Source organism: Elgaria multicarinata, chromosome 1 (genome assembly GCF_023053635.1).
Source record: "Elgaria multicarinata webbii isolate HBS135686 ecotype San Diego chromosome 1, rElgMul1.1.pri, whole genome shotgun sequence".
Classification (NCBI taxonomy): domain Eukaryota; kingdom Metazoa; phylum Chordata; class Lepidosauria; order Squamata; family Anguidae; genus Elgaria; species Elgaria multicarinata.
Window position 1 is genome coordinate 155,647,842 of NC_086171.1, and position 24,599 is coordinate 155,672,440.

At 39.8% G+C, this 24,599-nt stretch overlaps 1 protein-coding gene across 7 annotated transcripts in view; it reads right to left on the reverse strand.

The window, feature by feature from the left end:
* Window positions 1-24,599, reverse strand: part of ST3GAL3 (ST3 beta-galactoside alpha-2,3-sialyltransferase 3) — a 241,289-nt gene that overhangs the window by 61,677 nt on the left and 155,013 nt on the right. For all 7 annotated transcript variants that reach the window (XM_063140053.1, XM_063140029.1, XM_063140045.1 and 4 more), the window contains 2 exons: window positions 22,642-22,737; window positions 20,219-20,405 (listed from right to left, as the gene is read on the reverse strand). In XM_063140053.1, the coding sequence (XP_062996123.1) occupies window positions 20,219-20,405; window positions 22,642-22,737 (283 nt within the window). The remainder of the gene's footprint in view (window positions 1-20,218; window positions 20,406-22,641; window positions 22,738-24,599) is intronic.

Consider the following 24,599-nt stretch of genomic DNA (forward strand, 5'->3'; position numbering starts at 1 on the left):
CTTTAAAAAACCCCAAACACACTGAAATGTTTGAATTTTGTAGATGGGAGCAAAGAAAAGGTTAAAAGAAGTTTTCAAAATAGAAAGTTTTCTAGGTTTATCTTAACTGCCTTGACTTGTTGCCAGCAACATCTGCATGCAAACCAGAGCCAGTGTGTGACAGGCCGACACTCTTGATACATCAAAAGTGTGTGTGTCCGAATTTTTTTTTAACACTGTGCTGACTTATATGAGTTATTGCTTTAAACACAGGATATTTTTCCCTCCAATCCAGCTAAGAGATTGAGAGAGTATTATGCATACACACTTTGAAGTATCAGAGTACCAAAGAAGCATTTTTGCAAAACACCTTGGTGATTAGCAAGTGTGTGTCTATATCAAGACTGAGCCAAAATGCCCATGAAAAATGGGTAGCGGTGTTGAGTACCAAAAAAGAAGAAGATGCCACCTTTACAACAGTTTTGCAGCCTCCTTGCAAAAAGAAGAAGAAACAGTTGTTTTCACTCTCTCACTATCCAAACCTAAATAGATGTGCTTTTATTTACTGATATTCAGAGATGCCATCATGTTAGGCCTAGTGTCATAATATCACCACTATATGCTCTCCGATTGGGTAGGAAAGTTAATTCAGAAAGTTGGAAGTAGCAGCTTGGGGGGACAGAATTGCGTTTTCGCTTGCAAAACATGCAAGCATACCATGTTCTAAGCTCCGAATACAAGCATCAGCACGTGTCCACTGAAATAATTCACAAACTGTCAAACATATGTTCACATTCAGCTCATTCCCACTTCCAAGTTCGATTTGTGCAAATTTCTTCTAGAGACTAAATCACCCCCAGTTTACCTTATGGAGGAGATTTGCACAAATCTGTTCGATCGCTGCTTGATTTGTGCACATTTCCCATTTGTACAGAGCAAGCAGTGATCACAAACACAAACAGGAATTGGCAAAATGATGTTTGGAGAATCCTGGCAACCTCAAACGTCGTTCGTTATTCCATCCCTAGGGTAGAATAACTTATTATTATTATTATTATTATTATTAGTAGTAGTAGTAGTAGTAGTAGTAGTAGTAGTATCCTGCCTTTTGCCCAATACTAGGCCTAATGTCTATGAACTGACTATTCATAAATCTGGGATGGAATGAGAACATTGTTGCTATCAGAGATGTAAGTTTCTGGAATAGCCCACCTGCACCAACTATGATTGAAAAAAATGATATAAATTTAATATTTTATTTAAGTGCATTAGTGACTCCTCCCACATGGGCTTCCCCTCTCCTCCTGGATCACCAAGGACTTAACTTATAGAAAGACATGAACAGATTTTTCCACATTATTATTTCCTACTGGGGAGAGTTGGTGGATTTTCAGGCTGAGGCTCTGTCATCCTATTTGGGGTCAAGAAGAAATCTTCACCCAAGGCAAATCATCTAACAACTGTGAAGGACTGGAGTCTTTCCCTATAAGATATTGCCTGACTCACTTGCAGAGCTAATAGTTATGTAGTCACATTGCCATGGTATGCTTCATTTACTCCTTCATCTATTTTGGCTTCTTTGGGGTTTGAAAAAAGAGCTTCTACCATATTGTCAATATAGACAATATTCTGGTTTATTCCAGAACTATTCCCTAAATGTACTATCACATTAAATACCTTGTAAATACAAGCATCTTGCTCCTTGTGACTAGGTTCCAAAAGTGAAACTTTGTGGTTTTGTTCTACAGTTCCTTTTTTCTCAGCTACAAAGATCATCTCTACCACTATGAAAATCATAGGCAGCTGGCTCCGTAGCCACTAACCCCTTCAAGCTTTAGTTAGCAGCTGGTTCTAAAATATGCTCCAAGTTGCTCTTTTCTACTGGGGCAGCCACTACTATGTCCAATAGTCTGATTAGAGGCAGATGTTCAGGGAAATTTCTAAAGCTATTAATTCCTTCTGGGGATACCTGTTCTCCTTTAGACAGAGAGGAGCAGACAGACAGGGATGCTAACAAATGCCAGGCACTATTGAAGAACACTTTTCCTGGAGTCCATTTAGGATCTCAGTTATGGGAAAGAGGCCAGCAATACAGGCTCAGTTCAAACAACATGTTTCTCAACGGTGGATTTAGAACTCCAGCAATACAGGCTCAGTTCAGACAACACATTTCTCAACGGTGGATTTAGAACTCCACAGTGGGAAAACTCCTCACAATGGTGGAGGTTTTTTTGGGAAAACACTCCACACAGAATATCCATGCTGTGCAGTGGAGAGTTCCTGCACAACTATTGTATTGCGTGTTGGTTGGAGGGCTCTGTGAAGTTTTCCGTTGCATTGCGTTGACTTTTCCCACTGGCTACAGATTTCCCTGGCAAGAGCGGCAAAAGGAGTGAATGCCACTCTAGGAGAGCCATCAGGATTGGTTTTTTTTTTTAAAGCAATGGCTGATGGGATACCATCGGGAAAACTGGGTGAGGAGAGAGAGTGGAGGAAATGAGAATGAAACGTCGCAATGGATTTTACTCAACTCCACGGTAGCCCACAGTCGTGCAACGGTGGAGTTAGAACATGTTGTATAGGGAATACCTCCTAAAAACTCAACCACTGAGTGGAGTTTTCACACTATGTTGACTAATGTGTTGTCTGAACTGAGCCACAGTCTGACCACTTGCATCAAACAGATGAAACAGTGCATCCTTCTCCCATATCTGGGATCTTTTTAAGATTGGAGCCCAGGATGTGTTGAAGACAGCTGCTTCAATATAGCAACCCAGCAGAAGCAGAACAACAGATTCTTCAGAATCACAGCAGTATGGTTCAGCAGTTGAGGGCTCACAGACTTAAAATTTCCATTACCCCTCATTTTGTCCTCCTTGTGAGATCTTCTGTGAAATTGTGGGGAAAATTACATTTGTGTCTCCATCAACAACCTATGCACTCAGTGGTCTAACATTTCACATTTATATGGCTTGGTATAATGCCCTTAACTGGCATACATAAATGAGGGGGAAAGAGAATAGAAAATAAGATATAGTAAGGCCAATATTACTATATAATAAAGATTATCAAAAGGTAAAATAATAATAATAATAATAATAACAACAATAATGATAATTCTTACCCGTGTCTCCCTTTGGATCGAGGAGAGGAACAACATTAAATACAAAAATACTATACAATACAGTAAAATTCATAAAACTGATTAAAAACGTATAAAAACTAATACATTATTAAAATAACAGCCAAGTATCTTAAAATTCAACTGGGTAGGCACCAACAAGATAGCCTACTCCTGGGACTGATGTACAAGGCTACTTCTTGACTTTTCCTTGGCATTTGCCCTTCCCAAGAGACTACCAACGGCATTGCAAGAGAACGTTCATGACCAGCACAACCCCTACCCCAATGCACAGGAAGGACACAAACAAAGAACTTTCCATAACATAGCCAAAGAGAATTGTAATTTCTAAAGTATTTGGGAGGAGAGAATTATTTACAGTTCAAAGTACAGGACAGTTCAAAGCAGGACATGTATGAGTAGAGCTTGCTCATACAACTTCTAGAATCCATCAGTGGTTCTCCCAGTACTTGATGATGGGTGGCATGTGTGTTCAGTCCTTTAAGTTAAGACTTGCTAAGATTATCCATAGAAGACTGGGTCCATTACAAGCAGGAGGGTAACTAGAAGAGGAGATACCTGGATAATACCATAGTTACATTATTTCTTGAAATTTGCAAATGACTAAATTGACTCCTCTTTCTACTACGATAGGCAATATCTAACCTCCTCTCCCTGCGGGGTACTAAAGCTCTTTTTATTATAAAATTGAGAGGTTACATTCTTAGAGCTGTGTGTTTTCCTGGTAATCTGAACATTTGAACCAGCAGGACTGAATAAGGGCTCTGCGGAGGGTGTTAAAAAGACAAAGATATCTTGAGAATTTGTGGAGGATGATATTAGCATTGCCAGTTTCTCTGCTCCTTTGCAGTTATATGTTGGGTAGGCTCAGAAAGAAGATGCTTATCTATTTTTCATTAAGGGAAGTCAAAGAGGGAGGTCTAGAGAAGTACTGCTGCTATGCCTTTTTCAAGCACTTTCCTTACCCACATCCCACTGAATCACTTCCCAGAAAACGGGTCTGTTATTGTGACTTCATTTTTATATAATTATTTGCAGGAAGTGATTATTTCCTTCAGTGAGCAATGAACTCTCATCATGGGGTGTATGTGTCATCAAATAAGGAGGGTTATATTATGAAAGTGGAGACTAGGCAAAGCAAATGTGATGGAAATTTACCTGGATGTTCCCACCCTCATGGGAGCTCAGAAAATCATTTGTGGGCAAATGGTGAATTTTAGGATTAGTTTGTATCTGCTCTCCCTATCAGAGTCTTCTCATCCCACCACAAATAACCTCAGAAATGTTTTCAAATTGTGGGGAGGGGGGGACATAATTCCATCAAAGGTTGTTTTTTCTTTTTTTTTCTAAGAATTTTATTTTCCATGTTAAGCCCTCTGGTTCAGCATGCTTGACATCCACAAGCTAAAGAGGGACAGACAATTCCTGATAGTCAAAGCAGCAGACTGGAAACATAATGGATCAACCTAGATAATAATGAAGCATAGACCAAAGAGTGACTGTAGTGCAAGAACCCTGAGAAAAAATAGCTAATTTCTTTCCACCCATTATATTTCAGTACAATAACACAAAGCCAGCTATGGAAAAAAGCACCTTCAAGGTTTCAGGATGCAGACATCATGAGTGAATGTTGATTGTTACTCAAAGAGACTTAACCTTGCTAACTTGCTGTGTGTCTACACAAGCCTAATTTAGGGGATCAGATACCCTTATTCAAAACGCATCCAGTCTCCACAGACACATGCACCAGTTCTTCAGCTTGCACAGAAGAGCTGTATTCCTGTCCAGCCAAACTGTAGACTGGGGACATGTCTACACCAGCCCTATATCCCTATAGAGGTCAGGGATCGTCCAGGGATTGTTCCTGTGCATCCAAATGCCACACAAGGGATCCCGAGAGCAGGCAGGGATGATCCCTCCATTTTCCTGGGATAACCCTTAGGTATAAAAAGGGCCACAGATTATTGCAGGACTAGCACAGCCTGCAGAGTTTGCAGAGTGGGGCCTTAGCTAGACCTAAGGTTTTATCCCGGGATCGTCCCGGGGTCATCCCTGTTCATGTAAATGACACACAGGGGATCCCGGGAGCAGGCAGGGATAACCCCGGGATAAACCTTAGGTCTAGCTAAGGCCTGGGTTTCACACTATTTACATGAGAAATACAGTTCCTAATTCCCCCAATTTCTTGCACTTCTAATTGAGCATATCAATTGCTCAACTGAGAACATGAGAACCCCCTGAGCACATATGCCCCAAGATTAAAAAAAAGAAAGACAGGGATTGTGAAAAAGGCCTCAATGGAGCCTGTATAAAACTGTTTGGGGGTTTTGGAGTGGGGTTGGTTGGTTTTAATAAAATAGGCCTCAGCTGCAACAATCCTGTTTATATATTTATCTGTGATGCTCACAGTGCAATTAGCTTATGTCACCTGCTCCTTCCCACACTTTTTCTTTGAAGTGCATTTCTTTTTCCTTGAGTCTGAACATGGGATAAATGGACTATCCTTAAAGTTGCATGGACAGGGTTGGGATATCAACTACCCTCCTGAGTCAATATTGTGTGTGAATGTGGTGGTGGTGGTGGTGGAACTCTCAGAAGAGTAATGCTATTGAAAATTTGCACAAATATAGTATGAGCGAGCCAGTAAAGAGCAAGAAGGAGGAATCAAACAGAAGAAAATGAGAGAACTGTACAAAGATAGGGTTTGCTCTGGCTACCCAGGAAGTTGTCTATGCTCATTAGCTTCCTCTGTAAATTGAAGGCTAGCCATACATTACATGCAGACATATGTACAGGGGTCCCACTGCTCCTTTTCTTTTTCTAGAAAAGTTGCTTTTAAAATAAAAATATTTTTTTTATTTGTATTTGTAGTGTTCAAGGCACTTCACATTTATTACCTTGTTTATCTTACAATCCACATCACGCCAGTCCTTTTCCAGCTTCATTGGCTGCCAGTCCAGGTCCGGCCCGATTCAAAGTGCTGGTATTAACATTTAAAGCCCTAAATGGCTTGGGGCCAGGCTATCTGAAGGAACACCTCCTTCCATATGTACCCGCCCGGTCCGGACCCTAAGGTCATCCTCAGGGGTCATTCCTCATGAGCCCCTGCCAAAGGAAGTAAGGCAGGTGGCTACCAGGAGGAGGGCCTTTTCTGCTATGGCACCCTGGCTGTGAAATGAGCTCCCTAAGGAGGTACGCTTGGCACCTACATTATATTATTTTAGACGCCAGGTGAAGACCTTTTTATTCTCCCAATATTTTAACAGTCTATAAATTAATTTTAACTTTGCTGTTTTAAATTTATATTTTAAATTTGTATTTTTGCATTGCTGCTGTTTTTATCTTGGTTGTGCTTTTATATTGTATTTTATATTATGGTTTTATACTATTATTTTGTTTTGAATTGTCTTAAATTTGTAAACCGCCGAGAGAGCTTCGGCTATTGGGCAGTATAGAAATGCAATAAATAAATAAATAAATAAGGCAAGTCAGTATTTATTTATTTATTACATTTCTATACCGCCCTATAGCCGGAGCTCTCTGGTATGATGATATTCCATATTGAAGATGGGATGTGTGGGGAACTGAGGCTCAGAGAGGGTCTTGCCTAAGGCCAGCTAATGAGTTCATGGCAGAGGTCAGTTCCAAACCAGAGGCTTCCTGATTCAAAGATATTTGAGCTCATTAAAACGTGTTTATGAGTGATGTGTAGTTAGCCCTTGGGGCAGGAAAAAGTTGAAACATCTTCAATTAACCTTGATTGAAGAACTATAACTCAGGAGTCACATAGATTCATAGTAGTGTATTATGCTGATTCTGCAAGTCACCTCACATTAAGGTGAACTGTGCCCTGAAAACAAAATCTCAGTCTTGTGTAACTAACTTCCCTTACCAGGGATCAATACTGCAGCATTCAACAAGGTTTGAATACCCTGTATGCAGCAAAGATAACCAGAAAGGTTTGTAAATGATAGGAAAACAGATCATTTGGAGGTGAAGGCTGTTGTAAGAGGAGATCTCTACACTTTATGCTCCAAGAACAGGTATGTGAAAATTACAAAGAACGATGAATAAGAATGGAGACCTTCCCAGATGCCCTGAATATCTAAGTGAAGGCAATTAAGCTTTGGTGCAATTGATAAGAGAAGTCCTGAAATTTGACAGGAAAAGGAAGAGGACAGATGTAGACCCTACAATGCTCCATTTCACCATTTGCTTCTTTGCTTGCCCCACCCAAACAGGAATGCAGTTATTCAATCTCCAACACCATTGCACAAGGGATAGGTAGGGTTACCACAATGACAAATGGGAAGTGTTTCTGCCCAAATATAACTTGGTTAGGCCTGAAGTAAGCACTCCCATTGAGCAATTCAGACCCATCAGGTTACATTTGCCCCCGAGGAGGACAGGGAGAGGACAAAGAAGAATTATTCTATTGTGAAAAATAATAAAAAGACATTAACATAAGACATAAGTTATTAGTCAGCAGCAGGGAACCTTGCAAGGTGGCAGCAGAGCCTTTTGAATATGGTGCTGTGCACAGTTTCTACTTCCAAGCAAGAAGGTGGTTGCTAAACTTTCACCTCCACATATCCTAAAGGCCACCAAACAAGTGTAAGAATAAAGTAAGGTCTGAAAGACTTCATGTCAGAACCTACTTCTAATCATTCAAAAGTAGAGAAGATTTTAAAAAGGCAGAAACCGGAAGGCATAAACTCAGATCATCACACATGATATGAAAATATTTTTGTTTATTAGATTGTAAGCCTATGCGGCAGAGTCTTGCTATTTACTGTTTTACTCTGTACAGCACCGTGTACATTGATGGTGCTATATAAATAAATAATAATAAAATAAATAATAAATCATCAGTGGATAGATGCTTTTCTCCACAGTGTTTACATGCAAGTAACTGGCATGAGTAGATACTTAGATCTTTGCCTTTCAAAGGAAATCCAAAGGCTGAAGGAGATACATGTACACCACATCCTCCAAGAATAAGATGCAAAACAGTCCACGTCCTTTATCTACAGCAGCTCCCAATGAATTTTGTACATATAGATTATGGAAGGGAATGCATTCTATTCTCGATTGTAGTATATCATCTAACACTTGCTAAGAATTTAAAGTTTTGAGGATCATAGGAAACTGCCTGATACTGATTCAGGCCATTGGTCCATCTAGCCTAGTATTGTCGACACTGATCAGCAGTGCCTCTACAGGGTTTCAGGCAGGAATTTTTCCACCCATACCTGGAGATGTCAGGGATTGAACCTGGATGCAAAGCATGTGCTTTGCCATTGAGCTACAGTTCCTCCCTTGAGCACTTTTCCCTTCCCCAGCGATCTTTCTGAAGGAGGGTATTACGGTGCAAAACTGCCCCAGAACTTTCAACAGTATCTATTGGAAGCCTATATAGTTTTGTGGACCTATGCTTATCTATTGCTGCGTGGGCAGAGCAATGCTGCCAGGTTTCCTGCCTCCCCCACTTGTAAACCATATCATCATTTATATAGGCCAAGCACTTAGATAAGCTGATAGTTCAGCAGACAAGACGTGCATGCTGGTTGTCTATTTATCCATACAGGGGCCACAGGAATTGCTTCAATCTTTTGGAACGCAGAGCAGAGTCTTTCAGAAAACTGTTCCACCCACAACACCAGTTTCAATAAAGTGGAAGACAAAAGGTGAGCAGTGAACTGGATGAGGCTTCAGTGTGTTAAAGGAGGAGTCTAAGGGTTTCGGGGGTGTGTGTGTGTGTGTGTGTGTGTGTGTGCGTGTATGTGTAACACCACCCTCAACTGCTTGTACATTCCTGTGGTTGATGTTAGGAAATTCCTGCCTTATGTTTACACGAATGCATGTTGTGAACTTTTGGAACAAAAATAACAAGCTCCCTAAACTTCAAATTTGGATTAGTTAGCATGGATTTGCAGGGCATTTTGCTGTACTGAACTGAGGGTTAAGCTACACTAACTGCCATTCTGCATGAAGCTGTTGTGCTAATTTGTGTGCCTGACATTTTGGTCAGCATTTAGCCACGCACAGACAAACTAAATAGGGCACAAGCCTGACTGTTAATCCAACTCCGCCAGCTTCAGTGCAGTCCTCTCTACAATTCCCCCCCAAAAAACAGGAGTTGAGGATCCTTTTTCTTTTTTTGGTCTGAGAGCTAGATTCCATTTTGGAGAATCTCTTAGGAGTCACATTCCAATAGAGGGTTGCACGAAAAGAAACAGTAGGTGGGTCTGAAAACATCAACCCACCACAATTTCCATTATCAATTTATAGTAGGAATCATGCATACCCAGATGTAAGCATAAGCAGCATGACCACCTGCAAATAAGCAGGAAAAGCCTGCATGACTACTCAGAAGTAGGTAGGACGAGGCTCAGAAGGAAGCAGGGCTAAATCAATAAGTAGCTTCCATCCCAGCCCTGCCCCAGAGGGAAAAGCTCTCATCTCCAATCAGCAGCTGATCAGAGATAAGAGTTTCTCCATCTGTGGCAGATGGAGCAGGGCTGCTTGGGTAACCCAAGGTTCCCCATGCCTGCAATAAAATAACTGATAATTAAATATAAGAAGATCAAAATTATGAGAAGGAAGTACTCTGGAGATTAGGAACAGCTCAGACATAAGTGAGATTTTACATACAGCTTTAGGTTACAAGGTATGGTCAGGAATGTTGCTAAAGTGAAGCTGGTCTGGGTCTGGACCACTGCCTGGGTTGGAGACTCCTTGGGAAACTTATGCATACTACCTTGAGCTACATAGTGGAAGATGTACTAATGCTTACGTACATACTGACCCAGCAATCTGGGGTGTAACCTGAAACCTACATAACGCATAGTAGAGCTTAATCTAATTAAATATGCTATCTCCTCCTTTACTCCATATTAAGACTCTGACTAAATGCAGTCTTTGTGGCTTCAAGATCCGGCCACTTTTTTTCTCTCCCACTCTCTGCTTTGTTTAACATGTTTTTTGTTACCCAAGACACAAATACATGGTCTTGGGATATTCTTAGCTATGTTTTAGATCTTTTTAATATCTAGTCAGTTACACACACATGTTCACACAACATCACCCCATAAACACCACTAGAATTATATGGTATCTATCACTGTTATGATTTATAAAGTATCTGTTTCTGTCAGAAAAGGTCAGGATTAAAGAATACAGCCAAAGTAGCACTCGTTTGAAAGCCAAGTATACAGTCAGGATCTTTGGAAGATTAAGAGGACAAAGTATTCCAGCATTATCTGTCTGTCTGTCTGTCTGTCTGTCTGTCTATCTATCTATCTATCTATCTATCTATCTATCTATCTAATTTGTATCACACCTCTCTACCAAGAGCAACGGCACTCAAGGTGGCTAATCTTCTGTGACATCAATTACTCAATAACATAATTTGATGCAGGTCTGTGTTAAAATGCACCTACAAAATTGAATTCCACATTGACCCTGTTCAGAACACATGCTAAGCCACAGTGCTAAACATTATGGCTTACCATCTTGTGCGAACCATTCCTAACCATGGTGGCTACGTAAGCACAGTTTAAACATGCTCACTAACCATTTGCTGCAAAAGGTTTAACAGCCTAACCATGGCTTAGTGTGTCATCTGAACAGGCCCACTCTGTCATAAGAGGTCATAAAATGGGAAGGAAAAAGCTTCCCAAGAAAGCCATCCCGAATTGGAAATCTCATTCCTAAAAGCTTTTTCAGACACAGTACTTACAATTAACTTAAGAAAAAAACATTTTATCCAGAGAAAAGGTGTTAGATATATCTGGGAGCAAAGGATACAAACATAAAATATTTTAAAATATTTTAATCTTCTTTACAAAGTCTTGTTGGCTCTCTTCAGGTACCTATTGGCTGGGTAATAATCAAAGTCCAATGAGGGATATAACATTAAAACATGGGTAACATTTTGACCTCACCTTCATTAAAATTTGGTTGACCAAATAAAATTGCTCAATGTGCTTTATCAAGTTTGTGAGCTGCCAGTTGGCTATCTTTGTAATGGGCTAATATTTTTTATTTATACAGAGTTAAGAGTTGCTAATGATATTACCCTTTCTCTTCAAAATTCAGTGTTTGGAAAATGCTAGTTAGTAAATGGTTAATGAAAAGAAATACATACACAATAATTCCATATTGACTTTTTTCCTTATTAAAATATTCCCTTTTCATGGTAAATACATGTCATTTGCTAAATGCTTCTTTCTTTTGCTTAATTTTTGTGCTATCTACTGATCTTGCTTTGGCTGCAGTTTATACAGAGACTCAGTTTGTATGGAACATCAATCATGGGTTAATCAACCCATGAATTGGTGGGACTATATAGGAGAGCACATGCGCATTGCCTCCTACCCACTCATTACTTCTGCTTTGCATCTACTTTATTAAACAACCCAGGAAAAGGTCATTCCTGGGTTGTTAGTCTTGATGTCTGAACCTGGCATTCTGGATTGATTTGGATTAAACAATCCAGAGCTTTAATTCAATAAATCATGGGTTCCAACTATGGGTTGGTTCCAACTGTGAGTTGGTTCCAACTGTGGGCTGTTAAACCCTCAACAAACAGAGTGCTGGATTTGAACATCACAACTATTAACCCAGGAATGGGGCATCCCTGGATTGCTTAGCAAAACAGATGCAAAGTGGAAGCGACAAGCAGGTGGGAGGCAGCATGTTAGCTCATGCTCAGCTATGACAACCCATAGGCTGTTAAATGTGAACTGGGCCAGAGATTGAAGCTGAGACTGCATTGGGACATTGGGATTCGGACGCCAGTAGCCCAGTATAACTTCCAAACTGCCAATGGCCTGACCCTGGAAGTACTTAAGTATGTTGTACCTGTTCTGTTTGATCTTACATAATCATTTTGGAACTTTGACACTGTACAATTGGGTCTGTGTTTTTAATCTATTTTTTGCTTTAATTTGTTGTTGATTGCTCAACATAGTTATAAATTATTTCTTGTTTTAAGTCTGTTTTAAGTCTTGTTTTATTATTATTGTAAATCAGCTTGAGAATTATGGTTGAAAAGCAGTACACAAATATTGTTATAGATCAATAATAGGCATACTGAATGAAACTTCCTAAATACTAGAGACAACTTCCATTGCTTCTAGAGGTTAGGAAGCATGATTTAGCTTCAGAAGCAGAACAGAGTCAGCAGCAATGTAAGAACTGAGAAGGAACTTGACCAGTCATCAAGTAAACTTGGGAGATAAATCAAAGAAAGCTTTGGTTCCTTGCCTCACAACTAATCCCAATGGAATATGAGAGGAAGGTTAGCCAAATGCTCAAAGATATGACCTAAATATTCATCCCATTCTTTTTTAGGTGGCATTCTTTTTGTGGAATGCTTCCAAGGGTCTGACTGGGCTTACTCACTCTAGACTTTTAGGAGGTTAGTTACTTCCCTTTCCAGAAAGTTTAGGCTGTGGGGAAGTTGCAGTTTTATGGCTGCAGTTAAAGCATTTTAAATAATAATAATAATCACACCACCTGTGTTAATTAGCTTGCCAATGCCAAGATATCTGTGCTATCAACATCAACTGTTTTGTGAATGGCCACTGTTAATAAAGTAATTGTCACTGCCTATACTTTCTGCATTTCATTTCCCTTTGACCACAACTGATTCGCATGTAATGACAACCCAGAGTATGAGTTGAGTATGGGCTGAGTATGGGTTGTTGTTGAATTGTGGATTTTCGTTACATGCAAATCTTGCTTTATAGTTTAACTATGGGTTGTTAACCACAAATAACCCTGAGTTCACAACCCAACAACAAAGCATGGGTTCTCTTCATGGGTTGTTCATGGATAACAACCCATAGTTAAACCATAGTGCAGGGTTCACACATAATGACAACCCATGATTCAGCAACAACCTATGATTCAATGACAATCCATAGTCAACCCATACTCTGGGTTGACCTGGTTTTCATGATCAAAATAAGCCACTGTGGTTTATTTGACAGACAGTGTGACAGTCATAATTTTCATAATCATTACCTGGACACAGATTGTCATGTTGTCTGAATCTGGTCACTATAGCTTGTTGGAGGGGGGAAACAACCCTCCAATAACAATCCATGGGCACATGCTGTGATTTAAATAAGCCATGGTGGTTTATTTTGATCATGTGAACTAGCCCAATATATGTGAACCACGTCCATGTTTAAAATCTCAACAAGAACACCCCTGCACTGCCCATATATACCTGTAACTCAGGAAAGCACTTGATGGATCTCATGAAGTGGACTGTACTCCACAAAAGCTTATGCCATAATAAATTTGTTAGTCTTTAAGATGCCACAAGATGTTTTGTTGCTTCATGCTACCACGGCTACCACTCTTGAAACTTTTTCTGCTTATTTTTATTGATTATTTTATATTATCTTTTGTATTGCTCCTTTGGTAGTTCCTAAACATTATTGTAAGCTGCCCCGGGGCTTGATGAGATGAAAAAACTGAAGAAATGAATAACAATATGGAGGCACTGCTTGGAATGAACTGCCAATGAGACACACTGTTCAAGAGACTTTGTACTGCAGCCACATTATAATTTGTTTTGCAATCCCGTTCCCCCATGCACATACACTTCAAAAATAAAAGTAATATTTAGTGGGGCTCATAGTGAAATATAGAATGTTATCCTGAATATGCAACCATACTTTCTCTCCAAAAATCTCAGCAGGATGTAACACTAAGCTATAGTTTAGTATTACATGAATGAACCAATCTTGGGTGCTCTCCTTTCCCTTCTCTTCCTCTGGTGTACTTCTATTTTCAATTAGCAGTGATTTAGCATTATACCCAAACCCTACATTGTAGTTAATTTAATTATGGCTTATTGTGTGTGTGTGTGGGGGGGGACAGCTTCATAAATCATTTGAAGTTAACTTGTTTTAGTAAACCATAGTGATCCACAGTTTATCTAGGATTAGAAGTATTGCTTAAGTGCAATTAGTTAAAACAGAAGTGAAAGCCTCCAATATCTTCCTCACTGCTGAGAAGGGTGGAGCGAGCACATGAGCCCGAGGCTCATTAACGTAATGCTAAATAATAGTTTGGCTTGTTTGGATATAAACTGATATCTCAATCATCAAGGGAAATGCTGCATTGTGTTTTACATCCTTCCTAGCACTCTTTAAATTGGCTGCAAGGGCTGAGCTCATACTTGCAACATAGACTAGTGCCCTTAACATGGACATAAATATTTTTTGGTTTTAAGGGAGAATTTGGATTTTGCATTTTCCTTCCCCTGTTTGAAAACAGGTGTTGGGGTTGAGCTGGTATTTAAACTTGTAATGGAATTGAGCCCTAAATGTGTGTACCAAATTTACTTTCTTTCTCAATGTTCAATCAACTTATTGCATTACAATCAAACAAAATGCCAAATGGGAGAATTATACCGAAGGTTTCAATTTGTTCAGCCAACAACCAATTCAAATGTGCCTAGCTAAGAAAAAAAGAACTATAGGTTTTCCTTTCTTTTTAAAGCTGTATGTTTAAGCAGGGCTGTGGAGTTGGAGTCATGGAGTCGGAGTCGGAAGCAATTCTTGGGTTACTGGAGTCGGAGTCGGTAAAAATGTACCGACTCCAACTCCTAACAAATTTAAATTGTATATAGAGTTGCGATATGTCCCTGAAAACCAAGATTGTCCTGGATTCCAGCCAATTCAAAACTGACTATATCCAGCAGTTATTAGCGATGCAGCTAGAACTGTAACAGCAATGCCACCCACCCAAGTCAGTGTTGAAAGACTGTTTTCGGCACTGAAAATAGTCAAATCAGATTTAAGGACTTCTATGAGGGAGGATTTGTCAGAAGCAATTCTGTTTCTAAGAGCAATATGTTAGTCTTCTACAATATAATGTTTACTTCATTAAATGTATATTCAAACGATACTTTAATCTCGAAAAATGTTTTTGTTACTTATGTACCTAACTGAGTTCATTTCTTTTAAAATGGTAATTTGTCAAGTTGTTTTAGGTGTTCAATTGTTTTTTACTTTTTTGTAGTTTTGACTTTGATATCAAAGTATATACTTTAGATTTTTGAACTAGTAGAGAAAGTTGTTCGTGATTTTCTTTTATAGTTTCATATCCTATTAATTTATACTCTATAGTCTTTTGATAAACCGCACAGAGAACTTTGGCTATGGGGCGATACAAATGCAATTAAATAAATAAATAAAAATATAACCTCATTGTTTTCATTTTTGGGCTTCTTTAATAAATAAAATTAAAAAACCAGAATGTCTTAGCTATAGCCTTTAGACCCAGGCTTTAACAGGTTAGGGATCTAAAAAGTTGCGTGCTTGCAGTCGATGTAGGAAATATATAGGAAATTTATTTCCTATATCGTTATATAATTAAAGTAGTTGGAGTTGGAGTCGGAGGTGCCATGAATAAAGGAGTTGGAGTCGGAGGTTTTATGTGCCGACTCCACAGCCCTGTGTTTAAGAACATACGAAGAGCTATGCTGGATCAGATCAAGGGTCCATATAGTCCAGCACTCTCTTCACACGTGGCCAACCAGCTGTCAACCAGGGACCCACAAGCAGGACATGGTGCAACAGCACCCTCTAACCCATGTTCCCCAGAAACTGGTGTATATAGGCTTATATAGGTTTAGGAACAGAGCTTGGAATATCCTTGAGGAAGTCATGCCCTTGTTTGCTAGGGCTACAGCCTTGAGTTTTAGTGAGACAGAATAAACTCACAACCCAGTAACAAAACTGAAATAAAACAGGAGAGGTAGAGAAACATGGCATGTTTAGCGATACACAAGATCCAGCTTGATGACTAAGAACTTTGAAATTAGGCACCAGCATGAATTAAACTCATTCAGTACAAGCTACTAATCATGGAGACTACCTCATTTCCATAGAGCAGAAGAGACTAGAACATGAAGAAAATGAGCACGTCCAAGGAAGCACTTACATTATGCTAATAGTACTTAGCAATTTGATGATGTACTAATAGCACTTATAAAAAGAACCAAATTAATAATGTGAGAAACAATGCCTAACTCCCCTAAAACAAAACAAAACAAAACAGGACACCTCCCAAAAGCTTGTATGGAGTAGCAAGGTTTGCAGATGCAGGAGTGGTCTAAACTAGCCCAAACATCTAAGCAGAAAATACTTGCAAATTACTGCCTTTTGTACTTAGAATATAGGAAGTTTCTTATTTGACAGGATAAAAGAAACTCAGGAAGGCTATGGTTCTGTACATTATCCCCCAGAAAAGCTAGCTCCCACCCCAGCATCAGATTAGCAATTGCTTTATAAATAGATTAGAAGACCTTTCCCAACTCCATGACGCATGTTATAACTCTTCCCTGAATGTGCCTCTCAGTTTGCCCTAGAAAACTGCCTCGCAGGAACAAGGTTAAGGAGGGGGAGTGAAGGAGAATTTCTTTTTCCCAGTCTGGTTCACATGTAATGACAACCCATGGTTTAATTAACCCATGGATTGTTGATTTATCCAGAGTTAACCTATGATAAATGATAGAGCAAAATGCAGGTTGTTTTTTCAATTCCTGGATAGTTCATTTTTACTTATTTAATTTATTTAAAATATTTATTCACTGCCTTTCAGGTCAGAAGCCCTCTGAGGGTGGTTTATAAACAACAATAAAACACACAACCATTAAGATATTAAAAGCAATAAAAGCATAAACACAATAAAAACAGAAATAAAAACCACAATAAAAACAGAAATAAAAACCAATGATAAAACCAGCAACGACAACAGCAAGAATAGCAACAACAGCAATCATATCAGGAGAAGGCCAAGATAAGATAGTATGTTTTCAAGGCAATCTTAAAAGCCTGCAATGATAGAGCATGACAAATCTGGAGGTTTGGGGCCACTCATGTGTATTCACCCACCTAACTGCTTTCACAGATGAGCAGATGAGAAGGGCTTCTCTTGCTGATCTTTAAGTATGGGCAGGCTGATATGGGTGAAGGCAGTCTTTCAAGTAATTTGGTCACAAACCATTTAAAGCTTTAAAGGTCAAAACCAGCAATTTAAATTGGGTTTAAAACACACTGGCAACCAGTGCAGCTGGTGCAATATTGGCATTATATGATCAGGTGGCCACATTCTGCACCAGTTGAAGTTTCTGAACCATCTTCAAAGGCAGCTCTACAAACAGTGCATTCATCAGTCCAGCCTGGACATCACTAGTGCATGTTAGCACAGAGTCCAGGAGGACTCCTAGACTATGGACTTGGCCTTTTCGTGGGAATGCAATCCCTTCTAAGTCCAGTTGTAAACCTCCATCCAAAGTAGTTGGTTTCCCAACCCACAGTACTTCTCTCTTGTCTGGATTAAGTTTCAGCTTGTTTACCCATATCCACCCCAAAACAGCTTCCACGCACTGATGCAAGAGTTCCACAGCCTCCCTGGGATGTGCAGATGAAAACAAGAGGTAAAATTGAGTATCATCCTCATACTGATGACACTTTAGCCCAAACCTCATGAGGACTTCCTCAGTGGTTTCATGTAGATGTTGAAAAGCAAGGGGACAGAATGGGACTTTGAAGCACGCAGAGGCCCCAACTCTATAGAGGTTACAGGTAGCTTGAAGATCAAAACTCTGTACATGCCAAAGGAATCACTACTGGCTCCCCCACTGGCAGATCATTTCCTCTCAATCTAGCACTGAAAGCCAGGTTCCTGCCCCTTTCATCGCTCCTTCCATGTATCCAAAATGCAGCACTGCAGTACTGGCTGGGTTTTTTGACTGCAACCTCTGGAGCCCCGTGGAACAACTTATGAACAACTCAAAATTCTGGTTTCACACATAACGACAACCCATCATTTAAACAATCCAGAGTTTACAACCTAATAACAAACCATGGGTTCTCTTCATAGGTTGTTCATGGTTAACAAACTATACTTAGCTCATAATTCAGCATTCGCACATAATGACAATCCACAATTGTTATATGCAAACCAGGTCCATATGAACCAGGTCCATAACACTTCCTGGAGGGAGTCAACTTGACAGCTCTGCCTTCTGCCTCTCCCTTTCATCCGCTCTTGCTTACGTTGTGGCTGTGACTCATTCTTAAGTGTCTAAAACATCCACTTCCTCTTTGATGCAAGGCAAAGAGGATTAATTTTAAGCTACTTGAAACACTTATTAGTTTTGGGGTGCAAGACTGTATATTGTTGTTCTGGCTCTCCCCAGATGGCAGCTGTTAAGGAATTATACAACCAAGAAAAATTAGTTGCTACTTGAGCACTATACTTTGCATGTTTACATAATAATCACCATGATGTGTGAACTGTGTCTAAATGATCAAAAGTTTAACCCAGGAATCACCAGGGACAAGCAGGGCATTCCTGGGTTGTTAATTAAAAGAAGAAATGGTTAAACAACCCAGAATTACCAACGTAACAGTGCCTCTATGGTTTTAAAGACTGCTCCTCAGCTATAAGAATAGCGGGGGGCGGGGGGAGAGAATATTGGCCAGGTGCAAATTTAGTAAGAAATTTCCCATTCAAATATGTCCTTCACACACAGCCATTTCATTTTCAAATGAAAAGCGTCACTAAAGTCCATACTATACAGGAGGCAGGTAGTTTCTTATAATTTTTCCTCCACTGGTATCTCTGGAACCCACTATAGTAAGATGTTCTGGGAGAAGGATGTTTCCAGTTCACAGAAAAGTTAGATTTTCTTTCCTAAGCTATGCAGCTTTTAACCCTGATGATTTTTCAAATCCCCAAGGCAACTTGGTAGCCACGTGGTACTGTACCCTACTCAATCTCCAAGGTCATCCCTGCACATTGTGCATCAAGCACACCTCTACAATGAGCAGGCTCTTGAATGTGGTTGCACTTGCAGACAGGTGTCACTCACCGACACTACTAAAGATAGCTTCCTGATGCTGCAGGCACAAACTGATCATTTTGGCAGACTACTGGTGAAAGTAGGCAGAGGGTCATTCTTGAGAGAGGGAAACATGCGGCAACTACTTATTTCTAAGGAAACCTTTGCCCTCATTTGGCTCCTTTACCAACATAAACCAGATGTTCAAGAAAAGCCCTCTACAGCTGAAATCATTTTTCTGAGGTGAGGAAGTAAATGGAATCCACTAAATAGCTTGTGCTCTTAGGTTGGCCTACTCATTTCAAAAGTGTCTGAGCTGAACTTGGTAGGTTCTGTGTTTCAAAGTATCTTTCTACCGGCTCCTTTTCCAATAAAATAGATCAGGCAATGCTGACACTTCCAAACTAAAAACACGGCTGTCTCTAACATTTGTTAATTTATTCAGCCTACAACAAAATGTGTTCTATGTGCAAAGTACAGTATATGATTCAAGCAGCTAACAAAGGACAGAAAGAATGAAACATGCAAGTGAGACCAAAGTAACCTGAAGAAACATGGCTGCCTGGGGTGGGGTGGGGTGGGGTGGGGTGGAAACCTCATTAATTGCAATTACTAATTAAAACCCTCTGTATCTATGGGTTGTGTAGATTGTATTCTGTCAGGATTTGGGGTACTTCTGGATGGACTAGTCAACTCCCAAAGATATCTCACCCTAGTTTGTTTGAATTTATTAGCCATGACCACTGGGTTAATTTTTCAACCTTATTTCTATCAATAATCACTTTCTAGCAGGCAGCTCTTAAACGGATGTTCTTCCAACTCTACCATTTTTGTTACTTTCAGTTCTTATGTGGCACCAAACTCCACATTTCTAACTGAACATTTAAACTGCTTCAACTGAATTTAATGGACATTCATACTTAGGTTATTTTGGGATGAGTGGTACCCTCAAGCCCATTTTATTATAATCAAGGTAGATGGGAAGGACAAATTCTACAAAAACAGAGATGATGATGATGATGATGATGATGATGATGATGATGATTTATTTATATAGCACCATCAATGTACATGGTGCTGTACAGAGTAAAACAGTAAATAGCAAGACCCTGCCGCATAGGCTTACATGCAGGAAATCTATGCACAACACTGGGAGCTAAGTCCTGATTACAAACAAATACTCATTAAATTGTTCTTGTCCATAGGAAAAAAAATCTTACCACTTTTTCCTTGTAAACAATGTACTTCAGCCACTTGAAATCTTGCCACTTGAACCCTGCCAGCACAAACAGGGAATCTTTCTCATAGTGCTCTGGTTTCTGGATGGCCCCTTCTGGGTACGTTATCCGCACTGTTGTCTTGCCACCAACATCCTTTTCAAAGCCTTTCACTGGAGCAGAGTTTAGCCTGCAAAGAGAACGAGAGGATTTGTACTTATTTTTTATTTAATTTATACAAATGTATTTATACATTTTATTTATATAATTTAATAACATTTATACACTGGCCCACTTCACATGTGGTCTCAGACTGGGTGATAACAATCAAATAAAAGCAAATACAATTTAACAATAGAAACATACAACTATTGCTGACAAACAATCAATATCCAAAGTCCTGTTGGAAAGAAAAAAAAGTGTTCTGTTGGTGCCACAAGGGATATAATGTAGAAGCCAATTGCAGCTCAGAGGGGAGAGTGTTCCACAACTGGAGTGCTACTGCCAAGAAGATCATCTGATGAGTTATAGATTTTTAAACCTCTGCCAATGATGGCATCCCAAAATTATATGGGGAAATATTTTTTTTCAGGAATCCCTTGACCTGAAACATTTAGAACTTTATACGTTAGCACTATCACCTGAGTTCAGCCTCACTGAAAGGCAGCCAGTGCAGATATTTAAAGACCAATATAATATGGTCACTAATAGACATGCACTACATACTGCACTAGCTACAGTTTCCAGGCAGTCTTCAAGGGTAGCCTTATGAAGAACAGTAATCTAACCAGGAGATAACAAGTGCACAGTTAATTGGTCCAGTTATCCCTGCCCAGGAATGGATGCTACTACTAAACCTGCTGGAGTTGAAAAAGGCCACTCCTGTCCACTGAAGCCACCTAGGCTTCCAGTATCAGAGTGGAATCCAGAACCATTCCCAAGCTATGCATCTGCTCCTTCCAAGAGGAGTGCAACTCTGTGCAGAATAAGCAAAGTTCCTGTTCCCCAGACCTGGGAACAGCTATCCACAGTACCTCCATCTTGTCAGCCACCCAAAAAGAGGATATCTGTGACAGAGCAATGGTTGTTACAGTCCTCTTTTAATTCAGTTGGTACTGCTCCTTCCTGCAGAGAGACAACAACTTCCTGAACCTACCCAGTCAATTCCCTCTTGCTCAAACTCACCATGGGGAAGGGGTTGAGAAGACAAGGAAAACCAGTGCGTTATCAGAGTGAATGTAGAAAGTGATAAACAAATTAGATCTGATCAAAGAATTTCAGAGTTCACAGTATTTCCTGATTCTTCCACTGGCCTATGAGAGACGCTAAGCACTCAGTGAAAGGGAAAAGTCACTATTCTCAATAGAAACACGACAGGTTGTTAGTGTCCATTCTCATCCCTCTGCACTTATCTTGTTTTTTTCCCTACAATATTCTATACTGCTGATCATAGTCATGATGTACTGCTAGATTATCCTATAAAATAATGGTAGTGTCCAGAAACAAGAGCATCCCAAGGCTCCTGAAGATTTTCAGTGTTCAACCTTGTCTTAGAAAAGGAGCTCTTTCAATGCCTTGCACACTCCACAAATGAAGTGGTGTCACTGCAGTACCATCATTTTTATTAGGGTCCAAAAAGAAACACAATGTGTTTAACCATTTTATGTCTTTTCCCTAGAGCTAGTAAGGAATCCCATCCTTACTTCCCCCACATTAAAAAAAGTGCTTCAGCTATAAAGACATTAAAAATGAAGGATGCAAAATGGTATGACTCAGGCTGTACATCCTAATGCTTTGCCAAGAATCCAATTTTGAAATTAACTTGGAAAAGTTTCTTTCGGTGGCTGCCTTAGCAAAGCCTTGAAGCTTTCCCTTCTATTGCCTTGTAAGCTGTCCCTAATCCTCAGCAGGGGTTTCACAGTAAACAAATTTGGTACAGAAGCTGCAAGATGGCCTCACCATACCCCTATAATCATTCCTTGTGTGCAGAGCATAGCAGGAGGACAGAGGTCATTACTTCCCTAAAACCTCCTCCCATTATAGGCTGTACATAACTCTGCAACAGCAGCTTCCAAGGATTAGCAAGCATAGGGCTAACCAGGGATGTCTAATGCAATATCTCCAGTACCATTTTGACTGCTACTGGTGACTAACTTTGGGCAAAATAGACGAACATGACAAGTGTGCTGTTGAGACGGTTTCAATGAAGCCAGAACAGTGGTTTGTGGTTTTAAGGATGATAGTCATTCCTAACACTGAAGAAAAAATAAAGCACTGAAAGATTTAATAAGCTTGTGAATAACTCCACCCTCTATTACATATAACAATATGAACTATAGTGGCTGAGAGCTCATCTAGATGTTGATATCTTATATAGGAAAAGAACCATACATCACCTCCTCCTCTCCCTGGTCCAGGCAACTCACCTGATAACAATGTCATAGTCATCAATTTTCAACCCCAGAGACTTGTTTGCCAGAATGCCACCATTCCCCACAATAACACATCGCCGGCAACTGAGACTGGTAAGGAAACAGAAAGAAATGCAGTTAAACAGCAAAATCCATGAGTGCAGAGCTGCTTCTAATCAAGATCTGATCCAGGCACTGCAAGAATAATTAGGAGGCTGCACTCTATTAATTCACAATACTAGACTGACACTTTATAATACAAGGAGCATAGCAACATAAGCAGCCAAGGAAGAAACTGTTCTCACCATATCTTAGGCTCACTAGTTCAAAACGAAATCCTTGCATTCAAATACCTAACAAAAAGTTTCATTTCATAATGAAACAACAGCTGTTAGGGGAAAGTTCCTGCTTTCCTATTAGACAGTGAAACTGAGGGCAGGTAATTCGCCTTTTGCTCAGAAGATTAGTAACTGCTTAATCAAATGCTATTAATCAGGCAAAGCAGGGTATGATTATATGGCAGCCTTCCCAAACATGCAGGGACAGGAACCAATTACATGCTTAAGATAAATAAAAATCAACAACCCTTATGGGAAAAATGACAGTAGAAAGGGTCAATAAATGTGAGAATAAGAAACACTGAGAGACTGAGCTGCTGTACTTCAGCAAAAGTTAGTCAAAGCTGCAGCTGCCTGGTATTTTTTATGAACTCAAAGCAGCTTCCTTCTGATGCCAACACCCCACCCACCCTCTAAGCAGGGAGCATGAGGGCCATGTGAGGCAAGCAGTCAGCACGTCCTGAGAGAATCACCCGTCTACAAAGCTCAGAGAAACATTGAGGAGCCAAGTAGACTGTTAATTTAAAACAGTTTTAAAATTCCACTGAGATGGATGGTTGAGATTCTTTCCTTTTCATTTTACTGTTCAACTTGACATTAGACCTAGATCTCTCCTCTTGCATTTAAGCCCATTTCCTCTTATCCTCTGCTCAGAGGCCTTAAAGATACACTTGACTTCAGTCCCTAACACACTAATGGATACTTTATTTGAAAGCTATTATATCTGAGATCCAGTGTACTGCAGTGGTTAAAGTGTCGACTAGGACTGGGGAGAGCCAGTTTCAAATCCCCACACAGCCATAAAGCTCACTGAGTGACCTTGGGCCGGGCACTTTCTCTTAGCCAAACCCACCTCAAAGGGTTGTTGTGAGAGTAAAATGTGTGTGTGTGGGGGGGGAAGAAACCATATATACCACTTTGGTCTGGAACATAAATGTAATAAATCAGCAGAGACACTAGAGATAGGATTGTCCTTTCCTTTGGCTGACACCTCACAGAGTTCTCTCACAACAGCAAGAGTGCAGGCTTCAGAGCTTCAGTTGGTAAGTTACATGTAAACTGACAGATCAGAGGTTGAAGGAAATGCCAGGCTGAGTAAAAACTACCTACGTAATAACACATGAGCCACTCCCTTAATTCAACTGCTCTCCTCACTTCCTCCTGCTCATTGCTCCGTAAAGTATTTAAAAATGTTATAGGAAGGATCTTGGGATACCATAAATACAAAGATGAGCAGAAAAACTGTTTGTCTCAAAGAAGCATTGTAACTGGAACAGAAAGTACAACACAGCAGTAGGCTACAGCTGCATAAAGCTGTCACATCAGAAATAAGACAGACACTCAGAAATTTTCCTAGCCAAATGAGATGCTAACTTGGTTTTTGTTCATGAACAAGGAAAATGCTTCCTGCTTCAACTGGAAATTACAATACAATCACATCATTTCAAGGACGCTTCTAGTATGTATAGCAATTTACAATCTTGATTTAGCACATCTTCAGAGTCAGGCTGTTAAAAAATGGATTATTCTTCCCATTTTAAGATAAGTAAATCAAAAGCTGCTTGACAACAACTTACCTAGATCACACATCTGGAAAAAGCTTGAAAAGGCATTTGTTAAACATTTTCAGATTTC